Consider the following 27,500-nt stretch of genomic DNA (forward strand, 5'->3'; position numbering starts at 1 on the left):
GATATGAATAGAGTCACACCCACAGACACACACACATACTGTATATATATATATATATATATATATATATATATATATATATATATATATATATATAAATCATCAACACACAATCACGTGTGGAACAGAAATAAATTTCTGACTCACGTCGGGATCGAACCCAGGTCTCTCAGGTGGAAAGCAAGGGCGTTACCCACTGGGCCATACAAGTCTAAAAGAAGTTGGAACCTGAGAGCAACTGCACCCAAGGAATTACCTGGGCAAGCTAACTGCTTGCATACCAGCGAGTTTTCCCCAACTTCCCGACTCAGCAATGACTTGTATGGCCCAGTGGATAACGCCCTTGCTTTCCACCTGAGAGACCTGGGTTCGATCCCGACGTGAGTCAGAAATTTATATATATATATATATATATATATATATATATATATATAAATATATATATATATATATATATATATATATATATATATATATATATATATATATATATATATATATATATATATATATATGTGTGTGTGTGTGTGTGTGTGTGTGTGTATTTATATATACGTAGATGTACATACATACATGCATAATACACACACATATATATATGTATATATATGCATATATATATATATATATATATATATATATATATATATATATATAAAAAGTACGTATATATACATAAGTAGTGAATTCAAAAGGCCCATTACAACACTATCAACACGACAAGACTCATGTTACGAGTGAATGTACAACAATCCTGATTACTGGTGACTGTGGACAGGTGGCTGGTGACAAGATTATTTATACCGAATATGCAGATGTGGAAAACTAAGTTCCTGGGACTGGAAATGGCGGTTGTCCTATGATGAAAGGGTTCCAATCCGTAGTTTCCGAAGTCTTCGTTAGCTGCCATATGCGTCGAGTCTGTTGGGTGGATCTGCTGCAGCACTTGCTTACGGATTGATCCAGTGTCCTGATAGCTTCAAAATCCCATTTTAGCTGACGAGGGCAGATTTCGAAATGTTTCTTTTGTACGAGGTGTTAGCCTCACTTCAGTTTACGATGTGAACAGCATCCCTAATACTTAACGATATCCGGAGCCCTCTGAACCATGCCTTATTAATCTTCACGAGGTGGATCTGCCAGTCTCCCTGACATAGATTTCATTACAGTTATTTTATATTGTATTTCAAAAGCATCGGCATCAGCTTCCTTTCATTTATATATACGTTAATAAGCTAACTACCCATAGTTTTCGCCCTGTGAAAAATTAATCCGAATGTCAAATTTGAGGCGTAAGGCTTCTTGTCTGATGTTTCCAACGTAAGGGATCGGGATCTTCATTTTGTTGTTAAAGTTTGTTACTTGTTCGCCTCTATGATGAATTTTGTTCGCTTTATTGATAGCCTTCTCCATAATAGGCTATATGCCGGTAGAGTAATTGGGCCAGATGTTGACGAATTGTATCAAATTCATTTTCCAGATACCCATGCGAACATACCCTAAGCCCTCTGAGAAGCAGACGGCTGCCAACCATGATCTTTACTGAAATCTTTTGGTATCTTAGGAAGCAGATGTAGGAAACGGCGCGAGTAGGATTCCTACATACAGTGAAGGTATATTTTGTGTGTTTTCTTATGATTAATAGAGCTTGGAAGAGCAATTTGCCGTTTTTTCCTTTCAGTTTTTTTAATGTAATAGTAGCTGTAGCGTCTATCAGAAAATTCATCAAACACTCCGCAGCTATTGTCCTAGAATATAAGGACATTGCCCACGTATCTTAGCCAGTTCACGTCCTTATATATTCCATTTAAAAGCTCGCCAAAAGTTACTATTGGAAGAAAAAACTGTTGGTAGCCCATGGGCCAATTGATTTTAAAGTTTTATCATTGGTAAAAGGAAAATGTTCTTCAGATGGTTGTAATTTTTTACTCAGAATAGGCAACACATCCGCAATCGGGACTTAAGTATTTAATGTTTCCATTTCTAGACTAAAAGTTTTGACGTTGTTAGAAAGGATATTAAGTAAATAGATTTATGTATGAATTTCTTTGCGTGTTTTTCGTGTAGAAATGAGAGGGATTCTAAGCAGAGGGATAATTTTGTCAAGGACTTAGTTAATTTTTACAGGAATAAAGGCCTGCGGGATACTAAAGGACGTTGAGGGACTCCGAGTTCCTCGTTGAGAGAGTCGGTAGAGTTGTCGGCTAGCACTCGCTAGGCCCGAGTTCGAGTCTCCGGCTGGCTAATGAAGAATTAGAGTAATTTATTTCTGGTGATAGAAATTCATTTCTCGCTATAATGTGGTTCGGATTCCACTATAAGCTGTAGGTCCCGTTGCTAGGTAACCAGTTGGTTCTTAGCCACGTAAAATAAGTCTAATCCTTCGGGCCAGCCCTAGGAGAGCTGTTAATCAGCTCAGTGGTGTGGTTAAACTAAGGTATACTTTTGAGGGACTCCGTACTTATATGCCTCTGGCTTACCAATGAAACCGGGGAGAGAAGAACTGATTATTTTAATGTATTCCAAGAGACTGATATCTGGTTTATTACCTCGTAGAGTTTTAAGTGACTTATTAAACTTTTAAGAAATACTATTTTTAAGGGATCTTTTGTCAATTTTTCATAGATTTTTTTCTCGTTTTTCATCTTGAGCCTTTTTAATATACGTCTTTCTATACAAAAGTAGATTCTTCCCCTCTTCATCAGATTTGTAAAAAGATAATCGCGCCGGTGTAACATAATTGTAGCTTTTTTGGCACCTTTGGATTTAATTGAACAACGTTACATCACAGTAAAAAGACATTCATGTATATAGGCTATATATATATATATATATATATATATATATATATATATATATATATATATATATATATATATATATATATATATATATACATATATTATACACTATCTGAAAAATAGTAGTCTCGAAGATTGAATTGTTCAAGTTGTTCATTACACTCTAACTTGGGAGTCAGGAATTATAAGCTTATTTATGAGATAAGCACACACGTATAAGCAAGTGTCAACATTTGTGTATCACATATATATATATATATATATATATATATATATATATATATATATATATATATATATATATATATATATATATGATACACAAATATTTACACTTGCTTTTACTTGTGTGCTTATCTCATAAATAAGCTATAATTCCTGACTCCCAAGTTAGAGTGTACGAACAACATGACAATTCATTCTTCGAGACTACTCTTTTTTCAGATACTGTAAATTGAACAGATGCATTTCTTTGTCAGCTATAAGAGGGTAATAACGCCGATGATTTGCCGGAAAATAAATCGCCATTGGTTAAAATTTAAATCGAAGGCCGTTCGGAGGACCATTTCAGTTCCAATGTCACGGGAACCCCAGTGATTGTCGTTGAGTATAATTGTGTACAATTGATTTTGTTCTTTACTATTGCCAGTAATGTTTGTTTTGCTAGTAATGATAAGTATAATTAATAATTCATATATATGTTTCTTTAAAAAAAAGCTAAGACAGCAACTTTAAGATTTACGATTATGGCAATTAGTGACTCGAATATGATGTTAAACTTTTATGAAAACTTTTGATAACAGTCATTACCTACTCACTGTAGCACAGAGGTCAAAGTCACGGTAGACCTCATCGGACTTAGACTAACCGTAATCAAATTAAAGATAATGAAATCAACAAAATAAATATGTTAGTGGTTTTTAAAAATCGTTAGAAATTATAAAATTACACACTAAGAAATAACATAACTTTTCTAGAGCTGTCGTTGTACAGCCCAGGTACCGAAACCATTGTTGCGTCTCTGTCGTCTACGCAGTCAAACAGTAATTACTTGCAATGAGCCACCGTTGATATGTAGTGTTTGTGTCAAGATACACCTTGCAAAAGGGAACATTTTTCTTTCCTTACTTCTTATTTAATACTTTTCACCACCCAAGTCTTAGCTGAAAGCAAATCATTGCTTGATTCTACCGTGATAACTGGGAAGTTGACGCAGAAGGAATCAATCTTTTCCAAAGCAGGTCATGGGATTGGTTGTATAGCTTGCCATAAACTATACCGCCTCTATTATATCCTTCTAGAGTTGGACATGGCTCTGGTGATTGATATGTAAGCAAAATGTATTGACAGTTCTTAGAAAGAGAGAGAGAGAGAGAGAGAGAGAGAGAGAGAGAGAGAGAGAGAGAGAGAGAGAGAGAGAGAGAGAGAGAGAGAGAGAGATTCTTAATGTAAAAGTTGCATAAAAGCCGCATATAATATACAGCAATGACAGTCATCATTAATTCCACAGAGAAGAATTATAAATGACAACGCGTTGTGGCCAAGTGAATCTGCGTGTTTATTATACATTTTCCCAACATTTCGCCTTCACTTTCAACAAGGAAAGAATTACAATAAAGAAGCTACCTAATTCTTCAGAATGAAACAGCTGCAGTACCAGCCCAAACTTTGCTGTCATCTGTACCATTGATACTTTAAAGGATCGCCCGTTTTTGTAGGCTGAGATTATTTAAAATGTCAATAGAGTAATTATTACCAAGTAATTTTTGCCTGAAATGATACTTTGAACAGTCTGTTGCTCGTATGTGGTCAGTGTTTACGCAATTTCTTATATATAGCTGTTGGGTAAGGGCGCATACCAGTTATTCTGTTTGTCAATATGAATAAAGCACACGAATGTCCCACATTGTTTTATGAGCGACCGAGCGTAAATGTGCAATACGGAAACACTTGTTTGGCACAAGTTAATTGTATCTGCCTATTAATTTTCTCGTTCCCATGGCGGTCATATAACACCCATAAGGTCACTGTTTTGCACAGTTGCTTGGTAGAACGAAGTCATCCTGGGAATGATGGTTCAATAGCTCCGAATGTGCTCCCTGCTTCTGCTTTGCTCTACTTGTGGATTACTGTATATATTACTGTGCATATTTGCATTCTATGTATTTCATAAATTTTGTCCGTTGCATGCGCATGCGCACCAGCCACCATGTATGCACTCCGCACATGCGCATGAATATATCTTCCCGCTCCTCTTTGCACGAATTGCACGCCTTGCAGAGCCTCTCTGTATATACCTGTTTGCTCTACGGAATACAGCAACCTATGACTCGGGATATTATTTCTCCATCCCTGCAATCTTCTGTCTTCTCCTACAAGACATCATCGCATATCACCACTACTGTCTCCCTGTAAGAGGCTGGTATGCCTCCTCCATTAACTGTCTTGCTGCCATCGGGCTTGGGCTGTGCCAGGACATAGGGGTTGGTTTCCTTCCTCCCTTCCTTAGCCCCTTTTCTTAATTATCTTGTTTCCATCTGGGTTGGGATAGATAAGGACTGTACGTTGTAAGGCCTATCAACTTTCAACTTAATTGTAACAAAAGAGTCTTTATTTTTATGGAACCAGTCGCTCACTCTGTTTAACCCCATCCCGCCCCCACCCACTTTATCCCCAAGAAGAGCTACAGCAACCCTCATTCCGCTCCATACAAAGAATTGGCACGGTAAAGGCAGTCATGCACGAGGGCGTTTTCCGTCATCCTTCAGTATTTTACCGCCAAACTTTGTACCTAGATCACAAATATCACTTTTCAAAATTGTGCTCGATCGAAGGTGCGCATGATCCCCACAATGATGACGCACAAGCAAGAACTTGGATAACGTCATTTCTGTCACCAGTCTAGGGTGATTGTACCTTTAGCTCGTGGTTATAAATCGATCAGTTATTGGCTATTTGGTCTAAATTTTGGCTGCAAGATGCTAAAAGTTGTTAGAAAACGCGTCCGTGTGACACCGTTATGCCTCAAGTCTCTTGTAACGGATTTTACCCAAGTCAGTGGGGAAGGGATAATATGCAGCGTTTTGGGGGTCTAGACTACAGGCAGGTTATTGGGTTATTGGGACAGAGAAAGATAGATCAATGTGTTAGATCTATGTTTGAAATATGTAATGCTTGTTTGTGTGTTTGTATGTTTGTATGTCTATGCTCGTGTGTGGACACACGAAGTTCAAGGTTATGGGCATAAATAATAAGAAAAAATGAGTGAAACTGGATATTGTGCGACAGAGAAAAAATGACAGACTGAATGTCGTTGCTATTTGGATAATTTCTATAAACACAAAGTACATGAAATATATACTTATGTACAACAATAACTTTTATGTGGTTTGTTAAATATCTCCTCTTTCAAATATGCCCGTTCACACTTCATATCATTACGTTTCGCTCTCCACGACTATAGTTTTGAAAAGGATGATTTTGAATACTTTTCATAATTTAAGGAACCGTGCTACAAATATTTCGATTTTTTCTCTTTTTTATTTAATTCGACATCATCTTGCTTGAACATTTATAATCTTGATGATACATTCTTACTTTGATTATTTTTCGTTTGTACTCTATCTTACCATAAACTTTTTTTGTTTTGACTCTGTCTTGCTATGGAAGTTTTTCGTTTCGTTTAAGAGCCTTCTGTAATTTTTTTTTTTTTTTTTTTGCAAGACACGACCTTACACTGAAGCATTTTAATTAAAGAATCAATATTAGAATGAATTTTATTAGTTTCAGATACAGTCCCGCTCCAAGCATTTTTAATTTTAGAAATGGCCGTGCAATAAATATTAGTTTCAGTCGTGATTTTACTGTGAATACTTTTAGATTTTGTCCCGATCTTGCAATGGATATTATTAGCTTCAGACGACGTCTCGTAATGATTATTTTCAGTTTTACACAATACCACAATGCATATCATTAATCTTAGACGCGATCTAATGATAAAGGTTTTTAGCTTTAAAGCCGATACTTCCTTGATTTTTTGGAGTTTTACTTCAATACTTTCTTGAAAAGTTCATATCACAAAAGCCGTATGATTCAAGCAGACGGTAAGAGAACTGTGACAATCGAATCAATGCCTTGTTATTGGGTGTATAACAGTCTGACCTTGAGAAATATTAGTCTAACATTATTATCGCTCATCGGGTTCAATAGGACCACCTCTACACATCCTCCCCCGCCTCCCCCAGGTAGCGCCCACCTCCCACGGCCAACCAGAAACTCAACGCCTACGAACTCAACAAAATTTCTTGGTATTTTCAAGTACCAACGAGCCTCTGGTATATGAACTTTTTTTTGTATGAAGAAAATTCTTGAAGCTTTTTTTTTCTTCTTTTTATCTTATGTATGAAGAAATCATTTATTTGAACAGTAAAGAATGAGAAATATGAGCTTTCCTATCGCATGTGATCAGGTGTTGTCAGTTCTGAAATAGTTCTTTTCAAATTAAGATGAGACAATCTGAGAAGTCAATAAACGGAAATGTCATTTTAAACAAAATCTGCGATTAAGTACTAAATAAGACCCACGGAGGAAAAGAGCAGGAGCATTTATATAAAAAATAAGCAAACAGAAATGATAGAAAGAAGAAACTGGTATGTAAAATGAAATTAAAGAATAAGTCAAATATATTTATTTATGATCACGTTATGGCCCATAATTTTCGCGAGTAGTCGAAAGGTAAAAGCATTCTAAGTACACCAGTCGTAAGTTATCTTCTCCGCAAACTGTTAACTTCGGTGACCATTAACAGTGGAATTATTCTTTACGACAGCAGGAACCGACTTGATCTGGATTGGGTTGGGAAGCGAAGGGTTGGCCTAGAGACCGTGCCCTAGACCGATAGTGCATGTCTAAACTAGTACGAGACAGTTGCAGTGTTGAAGGCAAGTGCTTCGCATGTCTCCACTGCGAGGAAAGTAAAACAGTGTAACACCGCGGTGAAGTTTTAGTGTCGTTCTGTGTTAAACAATGTAGCCCAGGAAAATGTAGATCTCTATTTTTCGCTGCATATTGCATAGCGGGCTAAAGGTCTTTAACTCCTGTAGGCCTTTTATGTACTTTTGATTGTTACGCTCAGAGCTCTAAGTTTTTGCTTGTATTGAATATTGGCTTTTTGAATGCCTAGTGATCTAAATATATTTCTGTAGATTTTCACGTAGTTGTTCTGCAACATTCTCGTGAATATTGCGCTCATGACTCAAGTTGTTTCCTTATGGTCCTGCACCCTGACTGTATACAGTCTTGGCGTTCAACACTTAGAGAGCTTCACGTAATTCTTCGTATTACTGTAGGCTTACAATAATTACGCACATTTGGTGTATAATAGATTTAGGGTTTTGGCTTATGTGAATTTGTCGTGGCTCTGTAGGCTTATGTAAGTGTTTCTGTTGCATATTAACTACAAGAAGCGAGGTACAGTCTTATATTATATATAGCTGGGTTCAATAGTAAGCCCTGCTGGCTTACTATGTATATTTTTTGTTGTATGTTGTATGCTAAACTTTATTTACAGAAAACAGCTTTCTGCGTGTATATGCGATTCGAAAGCATGCGTTTGTGTTTGTGTGTGTATGTGTGTGTGTGCGTGTGAGTGTGTGTGTGTGTATATTTAATTCTAAAAGGAAAGTCTGCAGATAGGCATAGTTTTAAAAGAGGTCAGCTGCTCCAAACGTGATTAGACCCGAATAGCATTTTCATCAAGAAATATGTCTAGTAGGTATTATTTTTTTTATTCTTCGCAAATTGAATATTGGAAATCTTTTGAAGCAAAGGACATAGTTCGCCATCTTACTCTGTGGACTCACGAAGCAGAAGCAAGGCACTTCGAGAGCTTTCGTTAAATCCGAAGATCGTTTTATTACAAGTACCTCTAGAGTTTGAACAACAATGAAAGCATAATTCTCTCTCCCTCTCTCTCTACTTTATGTAAATGCATACATACATACATACATACATACATACATACATACATACATACATACATACATACATACATACATACATACATATAAGTATAAGTATGTATGCTTATATATTTATGTAAATACATACATACATACATACATACATACATACATACATACATACATACATACATACATACATACAAGTATAAGCATGCATGCTTTTATATTTAGATAATTATTTGTTTAGTTGCCACAAATAATACGTTGCATCCCTAGGTAAATTGTCTAAAAAAAAGAAGAGAGTTGTCATCTCTTGAAATCTGTCGACCGTTAATGTGCATGTGTACATAGTTACAGCAACACATTCATGTTTACCTGGAGAAATTTAAGGGCCTGCGTTCTGTGTCAGAAATGATTTATTGTAACACTTTTTATTGCTAATTTCATTTAAATCAGATACGTTTTACGAAATATGTGCCTACGTTTCGTTAAGAAAATATAATTTTCAAATAAATTTTCCATTCTGTTCCGCATTTCGTATTCCGTCTATTTTTTATTTTTTTTATCCTTTTGTTCACGGTGTTCTATCAGTGACTCATATTCAATGTTCATTATTCATGCTCCGAACGGCTTTCAAAAGGGGTTTTAGCTTCACGCCCTGAGTGGGACGAGAAAATCATTGCAACGGGCATGAGATATCGAAGTCAAGGTTACTCCGAATGTTCACCTGGTCTCACAAGTTAAAGGAAATCCATCCGTTCGCGCAAGTGCTCGAATAGAGAACAATAGAGCGTTAGCTCTAGGTAACTGTTCTAAGGAGAGGGAGACAGGTGGTACCAGATGTTCTAGAGGAAGGGAAGGATCTAGAGCATGCGTCTAAGTTGGTCTTAAAGAGAGAGAGAGAGAGAGAGAGAGAGAGAGAGAGAGAGAGAGAGAGAGAGAGAGAGAGAGAGAGAGAGGGCAGTAAATGAAACTGAGATTGTTTTTCCGTAGAGTATTATATTGGTAACTGAACATTTTGTAATGGCTGGAGATTCCTGACTGGTTATTTATTTGCTATGATGTCTTTGTATTTTTCAAGCGCAGTCCGCTGTAAGGGAAACGGCCTGTTTTTGAGAAATTACCATATCGCTATATCCCATTGTTGTCTTGAAACTTAATTATCGATATTTGTTATTTCGATTCATTGCGTGTTAATGATGTTAGAGTTCAGCATAAAAGTATTTAATCCCACATCTTTAATAGTTTTTCGCGCGCTCTATCTCTTTCTCACTCTCTCTATATACTGTATAAATATATATATATATATATATATATATATATATATATATAAAGATATGTGTGTGTGCATGTATGTATATAAGTATATATATACATGCACACACATATATATGTGTGTGTGTAATCTACTGGTCACGTTTTACCAGATACGTGCGTATTTGTTATAACAACAGTGCCCTCTTAACGTCTTGCTTTCTTCACACTTTTCGGATACGCTTGTCACTACGGAACCTAAGATTAGGATTCGAATTCGCGTTCGGTATATCAGAACGAGGTCACGCTACTCACTTTTGTGGTTAGGTGTGTAACGTGTGATCGTTCTGATGTACTGAAGGCGGGTTCGAGTTTTACAACGGACGTAAGAATTTCTTCGTTAGGTTCTTCATTTAGACCATAGGCGTTGTAGTGATAAGCGTGTTCAAAAAGCGTGAAAAATTCGAGGCGTTAAGAGGGCGCTCGGGATGCCACAGTTACATGTATATAAGTCTATTTATATTGTATATGTACATGTATACAGCATATATATATTGTATGTATAAATACTGTATATATATACGTATATATATATATATATATATATATATATATATATATATATATATATATATATATATGTGTGTGTGTGTGTGTGTGTGTGTGTGTGTGTATAAATAAACATGAGTTTCATTCTCATACTCGCTCAGTTACATGTATATAAGTCTATGTATATTGTGTATGTATCTATATATGTATATTTTGTATATATAAATATATATATACATATATATGTATAAACATCGAGTTTCATTCTCACACTCACTCATTCACGAAAACACACACACAACCACACAAAACACCGACTCGTCCACGGATTCAAGCGAAATGGAATTGTCGCGTGCGTGCTAATTGAGCACAAATGCAAACATTTAACTGCGCATTATTGAATGGCAACAAAAAAGTTAATTTTGCATTCTTCTCGGTGCTTGGTTTTGCTAGCAGAAAATCACATATGATTAAGTAAAGTAATAAATAGAATACTCTCCTTAATATCACACGAGTAGCGTGTTTGCTTATATACGCAGACTCTCTCTCTCTCTCTCTCTCTCTCTCTCTCTCTCTCTCTCTCTCTCTCTCTCTCTCTCTGATAGCATAAGTATGAATTACATTCGCTCAATGTCTATAAATATTGAAATCGACCCCTATCGGTGAACTTGCGTGCCAAACGCCCCCGTGGTTGGAGCCTGACATTCTTGCACACTAAAATGCTTCCAAACTTCATAATTCATGCCTTGCCTTTCACGGGATTACGAGCTTAAATAAGTTAGTGGCTACATGTCAGTTGATGTGATGTGCCCAATTGATGAGGAGAAGTGCAACGTAGAAAAAGAATAGTATAACTGAGAATAACGTTGGCAATCATTTGGTAAATCTCCTCGAAGTCTGGTATACTGTTCGCACGCAGGATTGGCAGTGACTGCTCCAACTTTAATTAGGTCTCATACGTTGGCATGTTGGCTTTTTTTCCTTTTACCAATAACACCCCTGAGACTGAAGTCAGAGGCGGAACATCCACTTTTTTTGATACCTTGGAAGGTTTTTTCTTTCCAAGTAAGTACGCGAGAAAAATATTAACGCCCTTTGTGATTTACTTTAATCTTTCAATGTACGGTGCACTCATATTTGGTAATTATGATTGCCGTGCTTATCTGATTTCTCGGGAAAGTATTTTGGGAACATTGTTTCGGTTAAGGTTTATCAGATTATTCATCAGTACGTGTAAAAACACTCACATAATATCCGCGTTATAAGGTGTTTAGCTGCAGAAGAAATATATTTTCAAAATCAAAGCTACGTTTACTATAGCTCGCATTGCACAGGGAGCTTATTCTAAATGTAGAGTTCCTACCTGATTGTCTTTTTTTAAGAAAACTAACTCCGAAATACTCAAGAAACTACACAGGAACAAAAAAATTTTTAGTTAATGTTACCAGCCGTCTCAGTTACCTAAATGTGCAACTTCAGGGCAAGAGCGAACTATTCCCCATTCTAGTAGATGCTATCATTATATCTCAGAAAATGAGGGTTTGAGCCAATTTCAACATCTAAAAGAACAGAGCGGATATGGTGAGAAAGTAGCAACTTTACAGAATAAATTGAAAAAATCAGATTGCTGGAGGATGCCTTCGACAGTCATTTTAGTAATATTGCTGAAGAGGAAGACTACATATTTACATTTCACTTATTGAAAAAAAAAAATTCTGGAGATGCCCAGAAGCTTACTAACGGAGCATACTGAACTGAAAACAAATTCACTGCTGAAATTAAAATTTGCTGAACTTTCCTCACTTAAATATACCTTAATTTTACCAGACCAATGAGCTGATTAACAGCTCTCCTGGGGCTGGCCCGAAGTATTAGAGGATTAGACTTATTTTACGTGGCTAAGAATCAACTGGTTACTTAGCAACGGGACCTACAGCTTATTGTGGAATCCGAACCACATTATAGCGAGAAATGAATATCTATCACCAGAAATAAATTCCTCTAACTTTTCATCAGCAGGCCGGAGACTCGAACTCGGGCCTAGCGAGTGCTAGTCCACAGCTCTACCGACTCTCCCAACGAAGAGCTACTTCCTTCACTTTCAGGTGCTTCAGAGATAATTCATTATTGGGGGTCATCACCCCATGGCCATTTTCCAGAACTGAGAAAATTTGCTCATAGTTATATCTTTCGTTTTGGAACAACATACAGATGCGAGCAAGCATCCAAGAAAATAATAAAAAACAAACTGAGGTCGCAATTAACTGATTCAAATTTGAGGAACTGTTTGTTGGTTTCAGTTACTGATTTTATTGCAACTATCACAGATCTGATGAAAGCAAAGCAAAATCAAAAGTTTCCTTAAAGTTAGTGATGTTTATCTTGCCTATATGAATCCCATTATATTTCAAACTGCTGAATGTGTCTACATTCCCATAAAATTATTAAATAGTTGTATGCGTTCCGCCTTAATATGCCCATGTTTGTTGCTCTCAGTGACTAATTCAGCTTTAAAACTCACAAGCTTGGTGAAATCAAAGCGATTTTAAATAGTTTCATTTAAAACTGCTTATAGTGTCCATGTTGTCATACAAATATCTCATATTTTATGTATAACTGCTAAATATGCCCATGCTTGCTGCTTTAGTAACTAATTATGAAAGCAAATCAAGTGCCGCTAAAGTAAGTAAAGTTCATCTTTTATTTATAGGAAACCTTTTATCTAAACTGCTACATATTTATCATGCACACACACACATATATATATATATATATATATATATATATATATATATATATATATATATATATATATATATATATATATATATATATATATATATATATATATATATATATATATATATATATATATGTGTGTGTGTGTGTGTGTGTGTGTGTGTGTTTTTTATATATATATATATATATATATATATATATATATATATATATATATATATATATATATACATATATATATATATATATATATATATATATATATATATATATGTATGCATATATATATATTTATGTATGTATATATGTATATATATATATATATATATATATATATATTTATATATATATATATATATATATATATATATATATATATATATATATATTTATATATATATATATATATATATATATATATATATATATATATATATATATATATATATATATATATATATAACTGCAAGTACGTTCATATTACTATAATTTAAAGGACTGAAAGTGGGTACAAGTTTTCGTGGGGATCTGAATTAAAAAAAAAAATTGGTGCATGGGATGCAAAAGATTAGCCACCCTTGCTTTAGATAGTTGATCTCAGGCCTAAATGATCTATACCTTCATATCACTTTTATATTATTATTTTTAAAAACACCCTGATTACCGATAGTTTTTTTTTAAGGACACATTACCTGAGTTAATGTGGTCCTGCATAATTTATGAATTTAATTGTCCAAACTGTATTCTTGGAAAATACGTTGGATGTACATCCCGTATGCATGTACTCATTATTTCTCTCAGAGAACTTAGCTATGGAATTGGTGACACCATAAAGGAAAGCTTTCAATGTAAATACAAAATTTCATTACAAAGACTGCAAGATCTAGCACAGTTTCCAAATGAATATTCTTTCCTGTTTTTAGAAGCTTTTTCCATCAAACCCCATCGCCCCGCCTTCAACAGAGCCATTGAAAGTAGCCTGAAAAAATTTACTTTCTAAATTCATATTTCCTTCTGATCAGGACACCTTTTGCTTTCACTTGTGATGGTAAGAATTCATCTGCTCCTGCGCTTTTCGTGTTTTTTTTTTTTTTTTTTTTTTTTTAGTGTCAAGTTCATTTTCATGGCTTAATTGTCTTACGATCTGACTTTATGTCCAACGCCTTAACCTAGCTTCTTCGCCACAGCTGTTATGTTCAAACCTTCAACAAAAGCTTCTCGATATCAATTTTACACTCATAGTTTTACCCTAAGGGTCTGAATATTTTATCATGCCATTGATTTAAGACTGTAAGGCAGTAGGCCATGTCAATAAATTAGAAACAAAAAAAGATATATGACATAAAAAAAAACACTTTGTGTCAGAAGAGCTCTTGCCCTCTCAAATGGAAGCAAAAATTGTCCTGATCAGAAGTTAAAAATGCTTATATTTGTTGTCTTTTCTCGCCTCGAAAATGGCCTTATGATAATAGATAATAGATAATATATTATATAACATTATATTTATATATATATATATATATATATATATATATATATATATATATATATATATATATATATATATATATATATATATATATATATATATATATATAATGCTTGTGTTCAAAAGCGTACGTAGGCACACACACACTCATATTTTATATATATATATATATATATATATATATATATATATATATATATATATATATATATATATATATATATATATAAATTAGTTTCCCAAGGAATTAGGTTAGGAGTTTTTGTTTTATTTCTCTCTCTCTCTCTCTCTCTCTCTCTCTCTCTCTCTCTCTCTCTCTCTCTCTCTCTCTCTCTCTCTCTCTCTAGGAGAATGTCATGGAGACTACCAACTTGTAAAATTTATTAGAAAATACTTGAACTGATGTTCGCAAGTCAGTTTGTAAAAAATAAAACCTTGAGATAGTGTATTTAGAAAAATAGGACTGCAATACTTTTTTTTTATCAACGAGACTGGCATTTTTTCTTCAGAAAATTGTCATATATGCTTCATAATATTTTGTAAATGATTTATGAAGCGATATTTTTTCTTCTTATTAATTATGAAATTACAATGCTGATTCATTATGAAAATTCGGTTTTCAACTTATTATGAAAGTTTGTGCACTGAAAATTTGTCATTTTATGAATATCTATAAATATATTATTATATACTTTTTTTTTCAGGTGATGGAGACCTGACGGCTCTTGGAGAGATTTCCGTCCCTACTCCTTCCGTCTAACGAACGCCGCCTACGCTTACTGTCCCACACATCCTTCCTATCCGCCCATACATTGCGCCCTTCTGCATCCGAAAAACGGTGTTTTAGCAAAAATCTAAAAATAACGAACTCTTCTTAATGGTTAGGAAATAAGTGCATAGAAGTTTTTTGTGCTGAAGTTTTTTAATGAAGTGAGGTTGAGAAGCTGTTTGCTGAGAAATACCGAATGATGGCGAGAGTTTAAAATGTTGAAGGAACTTGTTTTGATAAAGTGATCTTCGAAGATAACATCTGAAGTCCTCTGTAATCAAGACGCCCCCTTGAATCGTTATTTCACTTGAGAACTTTATTCAGAATTGCACTGTATAATAAAATGCTTTCAAAATTGCACCTTAATATGGAAAACTCAAAATAGCAACCCTCAATAAACACATTCAGAATTGTACCTTAAAAAAGAAAAGAAAGACCAAAATCAAATACTGGCTTGCTTAAGTTACTGAACACTTGAGACTTTGAACGACTTTCAGAATTCGTTAGAATGGACTGAAAAGGAAAATTTTTCACTTTCCTAAATATGGTTTCCCCTTTGTTCCCAGAGGCCCTTATGACAAGGCTCTGAATCCTTTTAATTATGTGTAATTACTGACATTGAGAGGTACATAAACAATGTGCATGTTGACCTCACTTCTTACCTGAATTCTTGATGTCGGGAAGGGAAGAAGAAAAATGTGATGAGTGTATTTTCTATTTAACTGTAATGACTGACACTGAGAACAAACAAAACGTAATGGGTGACTCGTTATGTACCGTCGAAGTATAGACATGACGGAAGGCTTGGATGTAACCGGCCGCGAGTTCGGCGTGACCCTGAAGGGCCTCCGCACCCTGATGGAAGCCAGGGGCGCCGACGGCCTGAAGAGACTCAAGGAAGACTTCGAGAGTGTAGAGGAACTATGCAAGAGGCTCCGGACTCATCCTACGGAAGGTAAGTTGAGGGAGTGAGAGGCCTGCGTTTCTTTGTCATAATCTTGTCTTATTTAGAAGTTTTAAGTTTTACCTTGGGAGGATTCTTCTTTCATCTTACTGGAAGTAAGGCTGAGAGAGTGAAAGAGAGAAGGAATTTTTGTATGAAGTAGTCCGTTGTCTTACAGAGAGAGAGAGAGAGAGAGAGAGAGAGAGAGAGAGAGAGAGAGAGAGAGAGAGAGAGAGAGAAATCTTTAATTACTTTCCAGACATTTTCAAACTGGAAGTAGCAAGAGGCTCAAAATTCATCCCAAGGAAGGTAAGACACACAGAGAGAGAGAGAGAGAGAGAGAGAGAGAGAGAGAGAGAGTCTGTAACCACTTGTCAAATATTTTCAAATTTGAAGTTTCAAGAGCCTCAAAATTCGTCCCACGGAAGGTAAGATAGATGAAGAGAGAGAGAGAGAGAGAGAGAGAGAGAGAGAGAGAGAGAGAGAGAGAGAGAGTCACTTATCTCATATATTTCTAAATTTAGAATTTTTGAGCAAGAGACTGTGTGAGTGGTTTAATTCCATTTTTATATCCGATATGTTTGTAGCTGAGATATTTTGGTGTTCCTTGTAAATTTGTTACATTTTGCACGAATTTTGTACTTTGTGAATTTATTCTTCATGTTGTTTAGACTTCTGTTCTCATCGGCTTTATATGTGAGATTGTAACGTTGTTCAACAAATCTATGAGCCGTTATCATAGAGAGAGAGAGAGAGAGAGAGAGAGAGAGAGAGAGAGAGAGAGAGAGAGAGAGAGAGAGAGAGATTCCTTACTGGAATAAGTAACGACAGAAAATGAAACGGATCTACCAAGTAAAGGCCAAAATAGGATGCACTGGATAATGGAAAGAGTTGTTCATTGAGCAATGGCATAATTTGACAAGAAAATGTCAGTGGGAAATATCAAAGCAAAACAATAAGAAGGAAGACTGGACTGGAACGTATTCACTCTGCTCTAACATACTGACCTTTTAACCGTAATAATTAGACAGAGTGCTGGTTAATGGTATTTTTAAATGGTATGGATAAGGCCTCAGTGTGATGGCCGTTGGTTTGGAAGATTGACAATAGCAACCATTCGATTCTACTAAGGCAATCAATTTGTGCACGCACGATAAACAGTCATGTTCGATGAAGCCATTCATTCAAATGAGGGAAAACAGATTTCATTCACATGTATTGCAGGACTGTCGAAAAAGTAAAGTTCGCCGAATGAGAGTAATGTTATATTGAGGTAAAGTTCAATTGTTTCATTTCACTGCCATAAGGAAGTACAAAGACGTTTATAGCACAATACAAGAGAAGGGTAAGTATTAAGGTCAGGATGTTTGGGAACGCTGAGAAAAATTAGTACAGATGAAACACGGGAATTGCACCTCTCTATCTACAAGTCTTGGATCCATCAAGACCGGATATACTCGTAAATAGTTTCTTTCCAGTTGTGATTGACAAAGGAATTATATAAAATTTCCATGCGAAAATAATATTCATAAGTTCTAGATGCAAAATTGCTTATTTGTATTTTAATAAAGACGTAACTTTAATCACTGAACTAACAAAATTCTCAGTCATAGATACAGGACAGCCACGTATACATGGTAAAAAGAACTAAATTTATATCAAAATTATGCTTAGAAGAAGAGTACTATCCAAAATCTAGACCTTGGTACTATCAACTGGAAAGAATTTGTATTGTGTGAGAGAGTTGCTCTCCAGTTATACACAAGAATTATATAGCGTGTACTAGCAATGACGATAATGGCTGCATAATTAATTTATTAAAATGTCACTTAACTGGTTGAAAACGTAGGTATCACGCCATACTCATTTAGTACGAATTTAAAACAATTACGTATGTGTTAAATATCAGCTCAGGTTACTTGTCGATGGTCTGAGGATGACTTTCTTTCCCTCCTCCAACTTCGTAAAGAATTTTGGAACATATATCGTCTTCTTCTTCTTCTTTCTTTCTATAGATATAATTTGTTCCATGAAATAGAACTTGAGTTTACATCGCAACGAATCTAGTTTCTTTCGGTGTGAAAGTTTTATGAGATTCAATTTTGTATTGATTTCATGATCGGTACAGCCCGCAGAGCATAAGTCTTCCTTGCTGTATGGAAACCAGCAACAGAACGCTAGTGACTTATTTTCTTGTTGCATGAGCTATTCACATGATTTTATAGACAATATATTGTGACTTAAAATAGAGAAAAACATGTCAGATTGGTTTGCTTTGCAATAAAAACAGGGGAAATTTATTGTCCAAATCTTTCACACAGAAGTATTTCAATACCACGCTTCTCTTCAGGAAACGTACTGCAATGACTTTTAAGTTTTCTGTAAAAGAAAACTATTGTGCAGCTTTGTTTGTGCGTCCGCACTTTATTCTGTCGGCACTTTTTCTGTCCGCCCTCAGATCTTAAAAACTACTGAGGCTAGAAGGCTGCAAATTGGTAAGTTGATCATCCAACCTCCAATCATCAAACATACCAAATCGCAGCCCTCTAGCCTTAGCAGTTTTTATTTAAGGTTAAAGTTAGCCATAATTGTGCTTCTAGCAACGATATAGGATAGGCCACCACCGAGCCTTGCTTAGAGTTTCATGGGCCGCGGCTCATACAGCATTATATCGAAACCACTGAAAGATAGACCTATTTTCCGTGGCTTTGATTATACGCCGTACAGAAAACTCGATTGCGCTGAAGAAACTTCGGCGCATTTTTTCTGGTTATTATGTACTTGTCTACACTTAGGTTTTGTTTGGATATATGCCCTGGATATGGTGCGTGGCTGTACTCTGAAAAATCTGTACATGGCTGTCTTTGTATTGTATTGTACAGTTTTTTTCATATTTGGCTGTACATTTGGGATTTTGTACTTGTAATTTCACGTAACTGTGCTTTTTATGCTCGACTATAGACTCCGATTTTGGAGCAGGTTTTAGGTTTAGGTTACTTTGCTTGGCTGTACACATGGACTTATGAAGTGACTAGGGTATTTAGCATTTTGTGTTGATTGCACTATAATACTATTCATAGGCTCAGAACTGATAAGTCATAAAAGATAACTTGGTTTGGATTTACATAACCAAGTATGGTATTTTGGTTCTGAGAGCATGCTAACACCAAGATAAACTACTGAGCTTTGATTGCTTCTCCACCGTGCTAATAGCGAATGCTAAACATAGATGTTTTCCAGAACATTCCTTTGCTATTATCAGGGAGTTTTAATGGCAACTGGAATATCATACATCGTTCTGAAGGGCATTCACAGGAAACAATTGGACTAATTACACAGTTTTCGTTTACCTCCATTGATGTTTTGCACAACTCTCCAAGTATTGTCATTATTTTACGCGTTCAAAAACAACGAGGCAAACTGCATGAATGTGATTTTACTTGTGTATATCTGTCTGTACTTGTGCATACAGGTACACTAGTATTTATGTTGCACACGTATGAAAAAGCATATTGTATAATTCATGAACTGGCTATACTAACTTAGCTTTGAGGAGTAACAGAGACATCACTTTTTTATCACAACGGTGATATCGCTGCTCTATCTGGATGTCCCACAGTGACGTCCATGCTATCCACGATGACAGCAATCGATATAACAATATCACATCTTCATCAACTCTTGTGAACTGAACTTTTTAATATTTCTTTCTATTGGATATATATGAAGGAATTGCTGATTACATATTGATTTAGATTCTCGTTTAAATACTGCCCAAGGCATTATTAATATTACTGCATGTTGCACAAGCAATTTGTTGTTAAAAATATTGACTAAAAGCACAATTGCGCTTTTAGACAGGGTATGTCATTCTTTTCTACCTCATACCATAAAAATTGATGTCTCATAAAATATTTGAAAAGTTCACAAACAACTTATGTCGATTTCTGATGCTGTATTTTACTAGTGACACGGAATATCTTTTTTTTTTTTTTACAAAAGTGATGAAGTATTGTTCAATATATTCAAAAGTATAAAAAATCTTAGGTGTATCAGTGACAAGATATCATACATAGCATTAAAAACTGTAATAAAAGCGTACAATGAAGACAAATTTGCCCAAATAAGTAAAGCAGAAGGAAGCAGAACCTTACATTTCGGGTAGTAAACTTAACCCTTTGCAAGCATTGGTAAATGAAAAGTACTGAGATATTACGCGTAAAATAACGATTTTCGGTGTTTTATTTAAATGGGCAACCTTCATATGCACACACACACATACACACACAAATATATATTTATAAATATATATGCATATATATATATATATATATATATATATATATATATATATATATATATATATTTATATATATATATATATTTAAATATATTTATATATATATGTTTATATATATACATGTTTAAATATATATATATATATGTGTGTGTATGTATGTATGTATACACACACACACATATATATATATATATACAGTATATATATATATATATATATATATATATATATATATATATATATATATATATATATATATATATATATATATATATATTTTCATATCTAATAACGAAACATAAAAAAAAAATGCCTATCGAGTACGATAATAGGCCAAAATGAGGCCAAAGGGTCCCTCCATAGAAGCCCTTCTTCCTTCTGTCCTTCCTCGGAGGGCATCTTTAAAGCTTGCTGTAGAGGTTAATTGCACAAGTATTAGCAATCAATAAGTTGGCTGAAGGTTGTCGTGCCGGCATACCTGCCAGGTATGTTGGTGTGACGATGGAAAAGTGCTCCTTCTCCTCCTCTTCCAGGCTCTCGATGTTCCCCGGGGGCTGTGAGTGGTTCTATGGTGGACCCTCTGAGCGGCTGAGACTGTCTCGGAATTATTATCATGACTATGATTGAAGTTAATGTCATGAATGTGACAATGGTTAGAACTGGCTGGGCTATGGCTATGACGATAACGGCTGTAGCAATGATGACGATTATATCTATGATCTTATTATGAGTCTGTTTACAATTATGACACGCTGATCATGAGTAACCGAGTATGATCGTGACTGAACACATCATTAAGATTACGCTCATGCTTATTACTGTGCCATAGTTAGTCCTCCTCATGCATTCTTCTGGTAGATTTTCTGTACAAAAACGTCCTTCAAATAATCCGATCTCCACCATCAATTTTGTATCCCCAGCCAATTCATCTCTATACGGCTTCATCTTTTAAATATTTGAGCGTCATCCTTGGAGCGTTGACACTCACGTTTCTTTACCATTTTGAAGCGTATTCTGTTAACCCTCACATTTATCGGCTCTGCCCCCAAAAATGCTCAGGCTTAGGACTGAGCTCGTCTGTTTGGTTTTCAGTCCAAAGATTCGCTTGTTGATCCGAGAATTTGCCTCATTTACTCCAACATTAAACACTGGAGAAATTAGTAACCTTTCAGTTACACTGCTCAGTTACTACTTCTTCCGTCTGCTGCCAGGCTTTGGAATTCTCTCCTTCCTCTGTTTTTCCTAACCCCTATAATATGTTTGTCACCTGTTTTAATTTCAGGTCTTGGCTAAGAAAATGGAATTGGATTATCCACCCAGTTAAATTTTGCAAAAAAAAAAAAGAAATCTATCATCCCACTTCCTCCTGGCTTATAATACAATTTGAAAACGGAGTCTATAATTTGAGGTCTTTACCTGTTATGAAAATGGAAAAATCAATATAAATTCACTTAGTGATTACAGGTAGATTACAGAATATTAATATGAGTAAATCAATAAATATAAAGAAAGAATCTTTGCATGAATAAATTAAGATTGAGGAAGTATAAGGTGCCATTTAGCCAAGAGGGGAAGGTGAGTAGGTTCATTTTAAGCGGAGGGGAAGGAAAGCGATTTATGCTATTTTTGGGGAAACGAAGAAGGTTAGTTGAAGATCACAATCAATGAATCAATTTAGAAACTCGCCGCTGCCCCGGAAGACATTTAAGAGAGTGATCAAGAATTCAACTTCTGAACGCTGGTGGTGTATTTATAGAAATCAACCAGTGCCTGGTGCAAGAGAAACCAGAAATCCAGAAATCAAAATGTAAATGTATATATTAGACGGAAAAAATAAATTTTATATTGTGGGAGGACCTTGATTACTAGGCACTCTTTAATGCAAATATTAAAGCCTAGATAATAATCAGATGGATTAGTGTTTGTTATTGACTTGTGTAGCTATCTATCCATCTTTCTCTTTTAACCACGAACCTCTTCATAAACGAAGCATTACGCTAGAATTGTCAATTAACGTGAGTCACACCGGTGGCCCTCATTCATTAAGACAGGTAATAATGAAGTCGTTAATTACCATGACAAATGTCATTAATGAACCGCGTTGCCAATCGGATTTAGCGTTTGGCAGTAGAAAAAGAAGAGAGAGAGAGAGAGAGAGAGAGAGAGAGAGAGAGAGAGAGAAAGGCAACACCATTACCTGCAGACGCGGGCGTCGATCCAGACCAGAGAAGGTCATTTGTTGGAGTAACGCTAACGCAACATTTTAAATGTCCTTTGAAGGTGTGGGTCTGTTTACTTTTCGGGAACACGACCGAGTGACCGTATGAGGACATAATGCTTCCGGTTAAATTGTTTGCATAAGAACGTAAATCAACATGAGGGTTTTTCCCGCGCGTGGGAGTCCAGATATCACAATTTCATGCTTATTTTTATTGATTTTACACGTCGTTTTTTTTTCTATAAATGTAAGATACCGGCATATTTAACTAGACAAGATCTAACGAAAGGGTCCTGTCTGAAGATTCTTACCAGAATCACTATTCCTAAGGTCTCTTTTGCTTCACTGCCCTCAGCTGAAGCAAGACGTCCTACAAGCTGAGAAGAGTGATTTTATGCTCATTGCAATGAGGAATACATTAAACTGCGAGGTTTTGATACACCAGTAGTTGTAAGAAATGAAAAAATTACCTCTTGATGGAACACTTGAATAAACTGCAGCATGGAGAACGTGACCGCCGTCAGTTCGCTAAAGCTGTTGATTCTCGTCACGAACTGGCTTATCACTGTGCTGCTTAGACTTGTACAATTCTGTGTTAATGGTTTAGATGGCAGATTTCTTCATTTTAAGTCTAGTGCTTCTTGAAATATGGTTAGCCAAAGGTTTCATCTTCCTTGAAATCCCACTTCCACTTCTCCGTTTGTGAGCAAACACACTGAACCTGCAAAGAATTCCGGATATATAATAAAAGATTGCGAGGAAATATTATATAACGTTCATAACTATTTATCTAAGACGTCAGTGCAGTGTTTTAGTTTGATAAAGCTAGCGGTGGCTAGCGAAAGCTCACTAAATATATAATTTTCTAGACATTGCACATTATTATGGATTTTCCTCCCATAACTATTTATATTTTATCAAGGACAGTAGTTTGCAACTAAGTAATATGCATTGTATTTCAAAAATCTCAAACTCATCACTAGTGCATGACCTGAATGTTTGCTGAGAAAGGTTCTATGTATATGTATACTGATGTATAATTTGTAAATATTCATAGAACTTCCGCTTACTTTATATCAACTGAATACTTACTCAAGTTGAAGAAATATGTAAATATTAAGATGACGTACCACCTGATACACAATTTTGGAATTTTGCTGAAAAATTAATTTCTGTACCTCTGATCAGTATGCAAGTCTCTAGATTGCTAAGATTTACAGTTCTTTCATTCTGAAACAGAAATTAAAACGAAAGACGCAGATTATTATCATTTCTGAAAGTGCTCTCATGTTTATATGGAAAGAGCCGAAAGAGCCTTTAACCTGTAAAGCAAGCGGCGAGATAGCAGAACGCCCTAGCGAGAAAAATAAGGAAATTGTAAGCCAGTAGACAATCCTTATTCATTAACATCGTGAAGTTTTATGGTCAGATAGGATCTGTCGAGACAAACTTCTAGGCTCCTCCAGAGCAGCAAAGGCTTAATTGTTGCCATATATATATATATATATATATATATATATATATATATATATATATATATATATATATATATATATATAAAAACTATATATATAAACAACACACATATATATATATATATATATATATATATATATATATATATATATATATATATATATATATATATATATATATGTGTGTGTGTGTGTGTGTGTGTGTGTGTGTGTGTGTATTTGCATGTGTATGTGTGAATGTCTGGTTAGTTTCTCCGGTATGCTGACCGCCAGCCGACCCAGTTTTGAATGGGTGCCTAGGTTCAACAGTAGTGCGCTGGACTTGCATTTGATGGGTTTATGATTCAATTCCCCGGCACTACACCAGTCGATCCAACTGGGCTAAGGTACAGCATCAAATCATTTGGTTAAGAAACTGGGCATGGGCTGTCAAACTCATCATTAAAGACAAGCTGCGAGAGAGAGAGAGAGAGAGAGAGAGAGAGAGAGAGAGAGAGAGAGAGAGAGAGAGAGAGAGAGAGAGAGAATTGGAAACTGGGGTACACCTAGGTAGCGATGGAAGTAATGATAAATGTTAAATGAGCGAGTATGAATATCTCTTGGGTATCTTCCAATTAATGATTTTAATTTTTGAGAGAGTAAAACGGGTTTACTGTTTTCCTTTTTGCTAGTATTTAAACTGTGTGACTGTAGGCTCATGGGGCAGGCGCTGATCTCCTGTTTCTTAGGCCGACAGCCAGTGGTGAACAGGTTCAAATGCCTATGATATGACACGTGGCCAGTGCGTCGCTAAGCCCACTGTTTAACATCGGAGCCTGAGGGCTGTACCTATCCCTCCCTCCTACTGAACCTCTCGGGTTTTTTCAGCCCGCTAGGTTGACGGGCTGCCGGGAATTTTGCAGTGACGCAATCCGAGCCTAGATCTTGATCCGAGCCATCATATATATACGTATAATCATAAGTTCTTCACGACATTTTTTTATACTTTCAAATATTGAGCCACAAACGAGCCGTTAATATCGGATTCACTTTACCAAGGAAACAGCCTACACTCAAAGGGGCCTATTCATGATCAGTCGTCGTACCCTAACTTGGATTCGAACCTATGCCTTCGGAGTACGAAACAGAGTGAAAGTGACCAAAACCATTCAGCCCTCAAGAAGGACACCTCTGCTGTGCAAATTCCTGTCAAATTCAGGATCTGCACTAAGAATCGAAATCATCCCCTGCCTAAGGTTATGACTAAAATCTGTGTTATCTATTATTCTCTATGTCCCTTTATTAATGTTTATAAATCCATACTTACAATTTTTACATAGATTTACATATGTGTACACCTTATGAACATGTATCTGAGTCCCAGTCAAGTTTTCATACTGCGTGTGGTATTATTCAGATGCCACAGATGTTTTTCCACTGAAAAAAGTTCCTCAAACTGTTATCACAGGTGTTTCAATTTTCACAGTATTGACCTCCTTGAAGGGTTTGAATCAAAGGCCCTTTTTCTGACCTACCTTGGGGAAATGAATCAGAAAGCCTTCTTAAAGTATTTATATCAAAGGTCCTCCTTTCTTTTCTTGAATTTCCAGAGGGATTAGAATTAAAGGTCCTGCTTTTATTTTTGTTGATCTTATTAAGTTTTTTTTAGAATCAAAAGTCCTCTTCGATTTTCCTGGCCTCCTTGAGGAATTTTCATCTAAAGCCCTTTTCCCTTTTTCTGACCTCCCCGAGGGAACTGAATCATAGGTCCCATCCCGTTGATAAATTTTTTATCCTTAAAAGGGCCAAAATCTTGTACTTTTAAGAGGCTAGTTGCATGTGTCTGTTGTCCTTTTGTAGAATCTTAGATGGCTGAGTTGGTAGCATCAAATTCACGTTATTGTTATTATTTAAATTGATTAAAATACTGAACAAGCCATGGAGAGCAGCAACTTGTGAAGGAGGCCTCCACAAAATGGAATACCTGTAAGCTAAAAGAGAAAAAGGAAAGAAGAAAATAACAAGGGATAAGGTTAGAATTAAATAAAAGGAAATAATCACACACATAAATAAAGAAAATCCTTGCAATTTTCTTAAAATGTACCAATTAGGACGATTGCACCTTTTTTTTTATCAGTTTCCTTGAAAGGGCAAAAATCTTTACTTTTCTCTATGTGCTTATCGTCGCTACCCATTCCCATTTATCGTTACTTCTTTATGGCTGTTTAGTGGACATTTGATTAACAATTTTCTATTTAAACTCCTCAACTTTCTCTCATCTTTTGATTTCTTCATTACCTAACCAATTGACCTGCGATTACTTTAGTAGTCAAAGACTCTGATACCTGTGCATGAAATATAAATCTTCATTACCTAACCAATTGACCTGCGATTACTTTAGTAGTCAAAGTCTCTGATACCTGTGCATGAAGTATAAATATAAGATATCAAAAGTAGACATAGATACAGACTCGAAGTCATAGGAAATATAAATTTATAATTAGAATCATCATTGTTAATACAATAATTTTCCCACATAATTCTTATTGGTTCCTTGAGGATGTTCATTATTATTATTATTATTATTATTATTATTATTATTATTATTATTATTATTATTATTATTACCACTAACTTGCTGAGCAAGCTTGCACAGAACAGAATGTCTGTATATGTGTATGTTCCAGCATAACTGAAACATTTTGAGCAATTTCAACCAAACTTGGTATACATGTGACTTACTATCTAGAAAAGAATACTGTGGGGGTAAGACATCACTAACACCAGAGGGCACCAGAGGAGGTTGGGGTGGGAAGGGCTCCCTTAAAACCAGGCTGGTTCTGCCCATTGATTTAGTAACTAAATAAACTCTACGGGTTCATCATACCTCATTTCGGTATACATATGACTTACTATCTGGAAAAGATTAGTATGGGGGTTAACACATCACTGGCACCAAAGGGGGTGGGGTTGGGAGGGGGTGACATGTAAATAACCGAAAGCGATAGATATTAGTGTCTA

The 27,500-nt window shown here is 35.5% G+C and overlaps 1 protein-coding gene across 1 annotated transcript in view; it reads left to right on the forward strand.

The window, feature by feature from the left end:
- LOC136829528 (plasma membrane calcium-transporting ATPase 3-like) overlaps positions 1 to 27,500 on the forward strand; it is a 201,269-nt gene that overhangs the window by 56,969 nt on the left and 116,800 nt on the right. Inside the window, exon 2 of the mRNA XM_067088356.1 lies at positions 15,500 to 16,519. Coding sequence (XP_066944457.1) covers positions 16,336 to 16,519 — 184 coding nt within the window. The 5' untranslated portion in view covers positions 15,500 to 16,335. The remainder of the gene's footprint in view (positions 1 to 15,499; positions 16,520 to 27,500) is intronic.

Source organism: Macrobrachium rosenbergii, chromosome 44 (assembly GCF_040412425.1).
Source record: "Macrobrachium rosenbergii isolate ZJJX-2024 chromosome 44, ASM4041242v1, whole genome shotgun sequence".
Taxonomy (NCBI): domain Eukaryota; kingdom Metazoa; phylum Arthropoda; class Malacostraca; order Decapoda; family Palaemonidae; genus Macrobrachium; species Macrobrachium rosenbergii.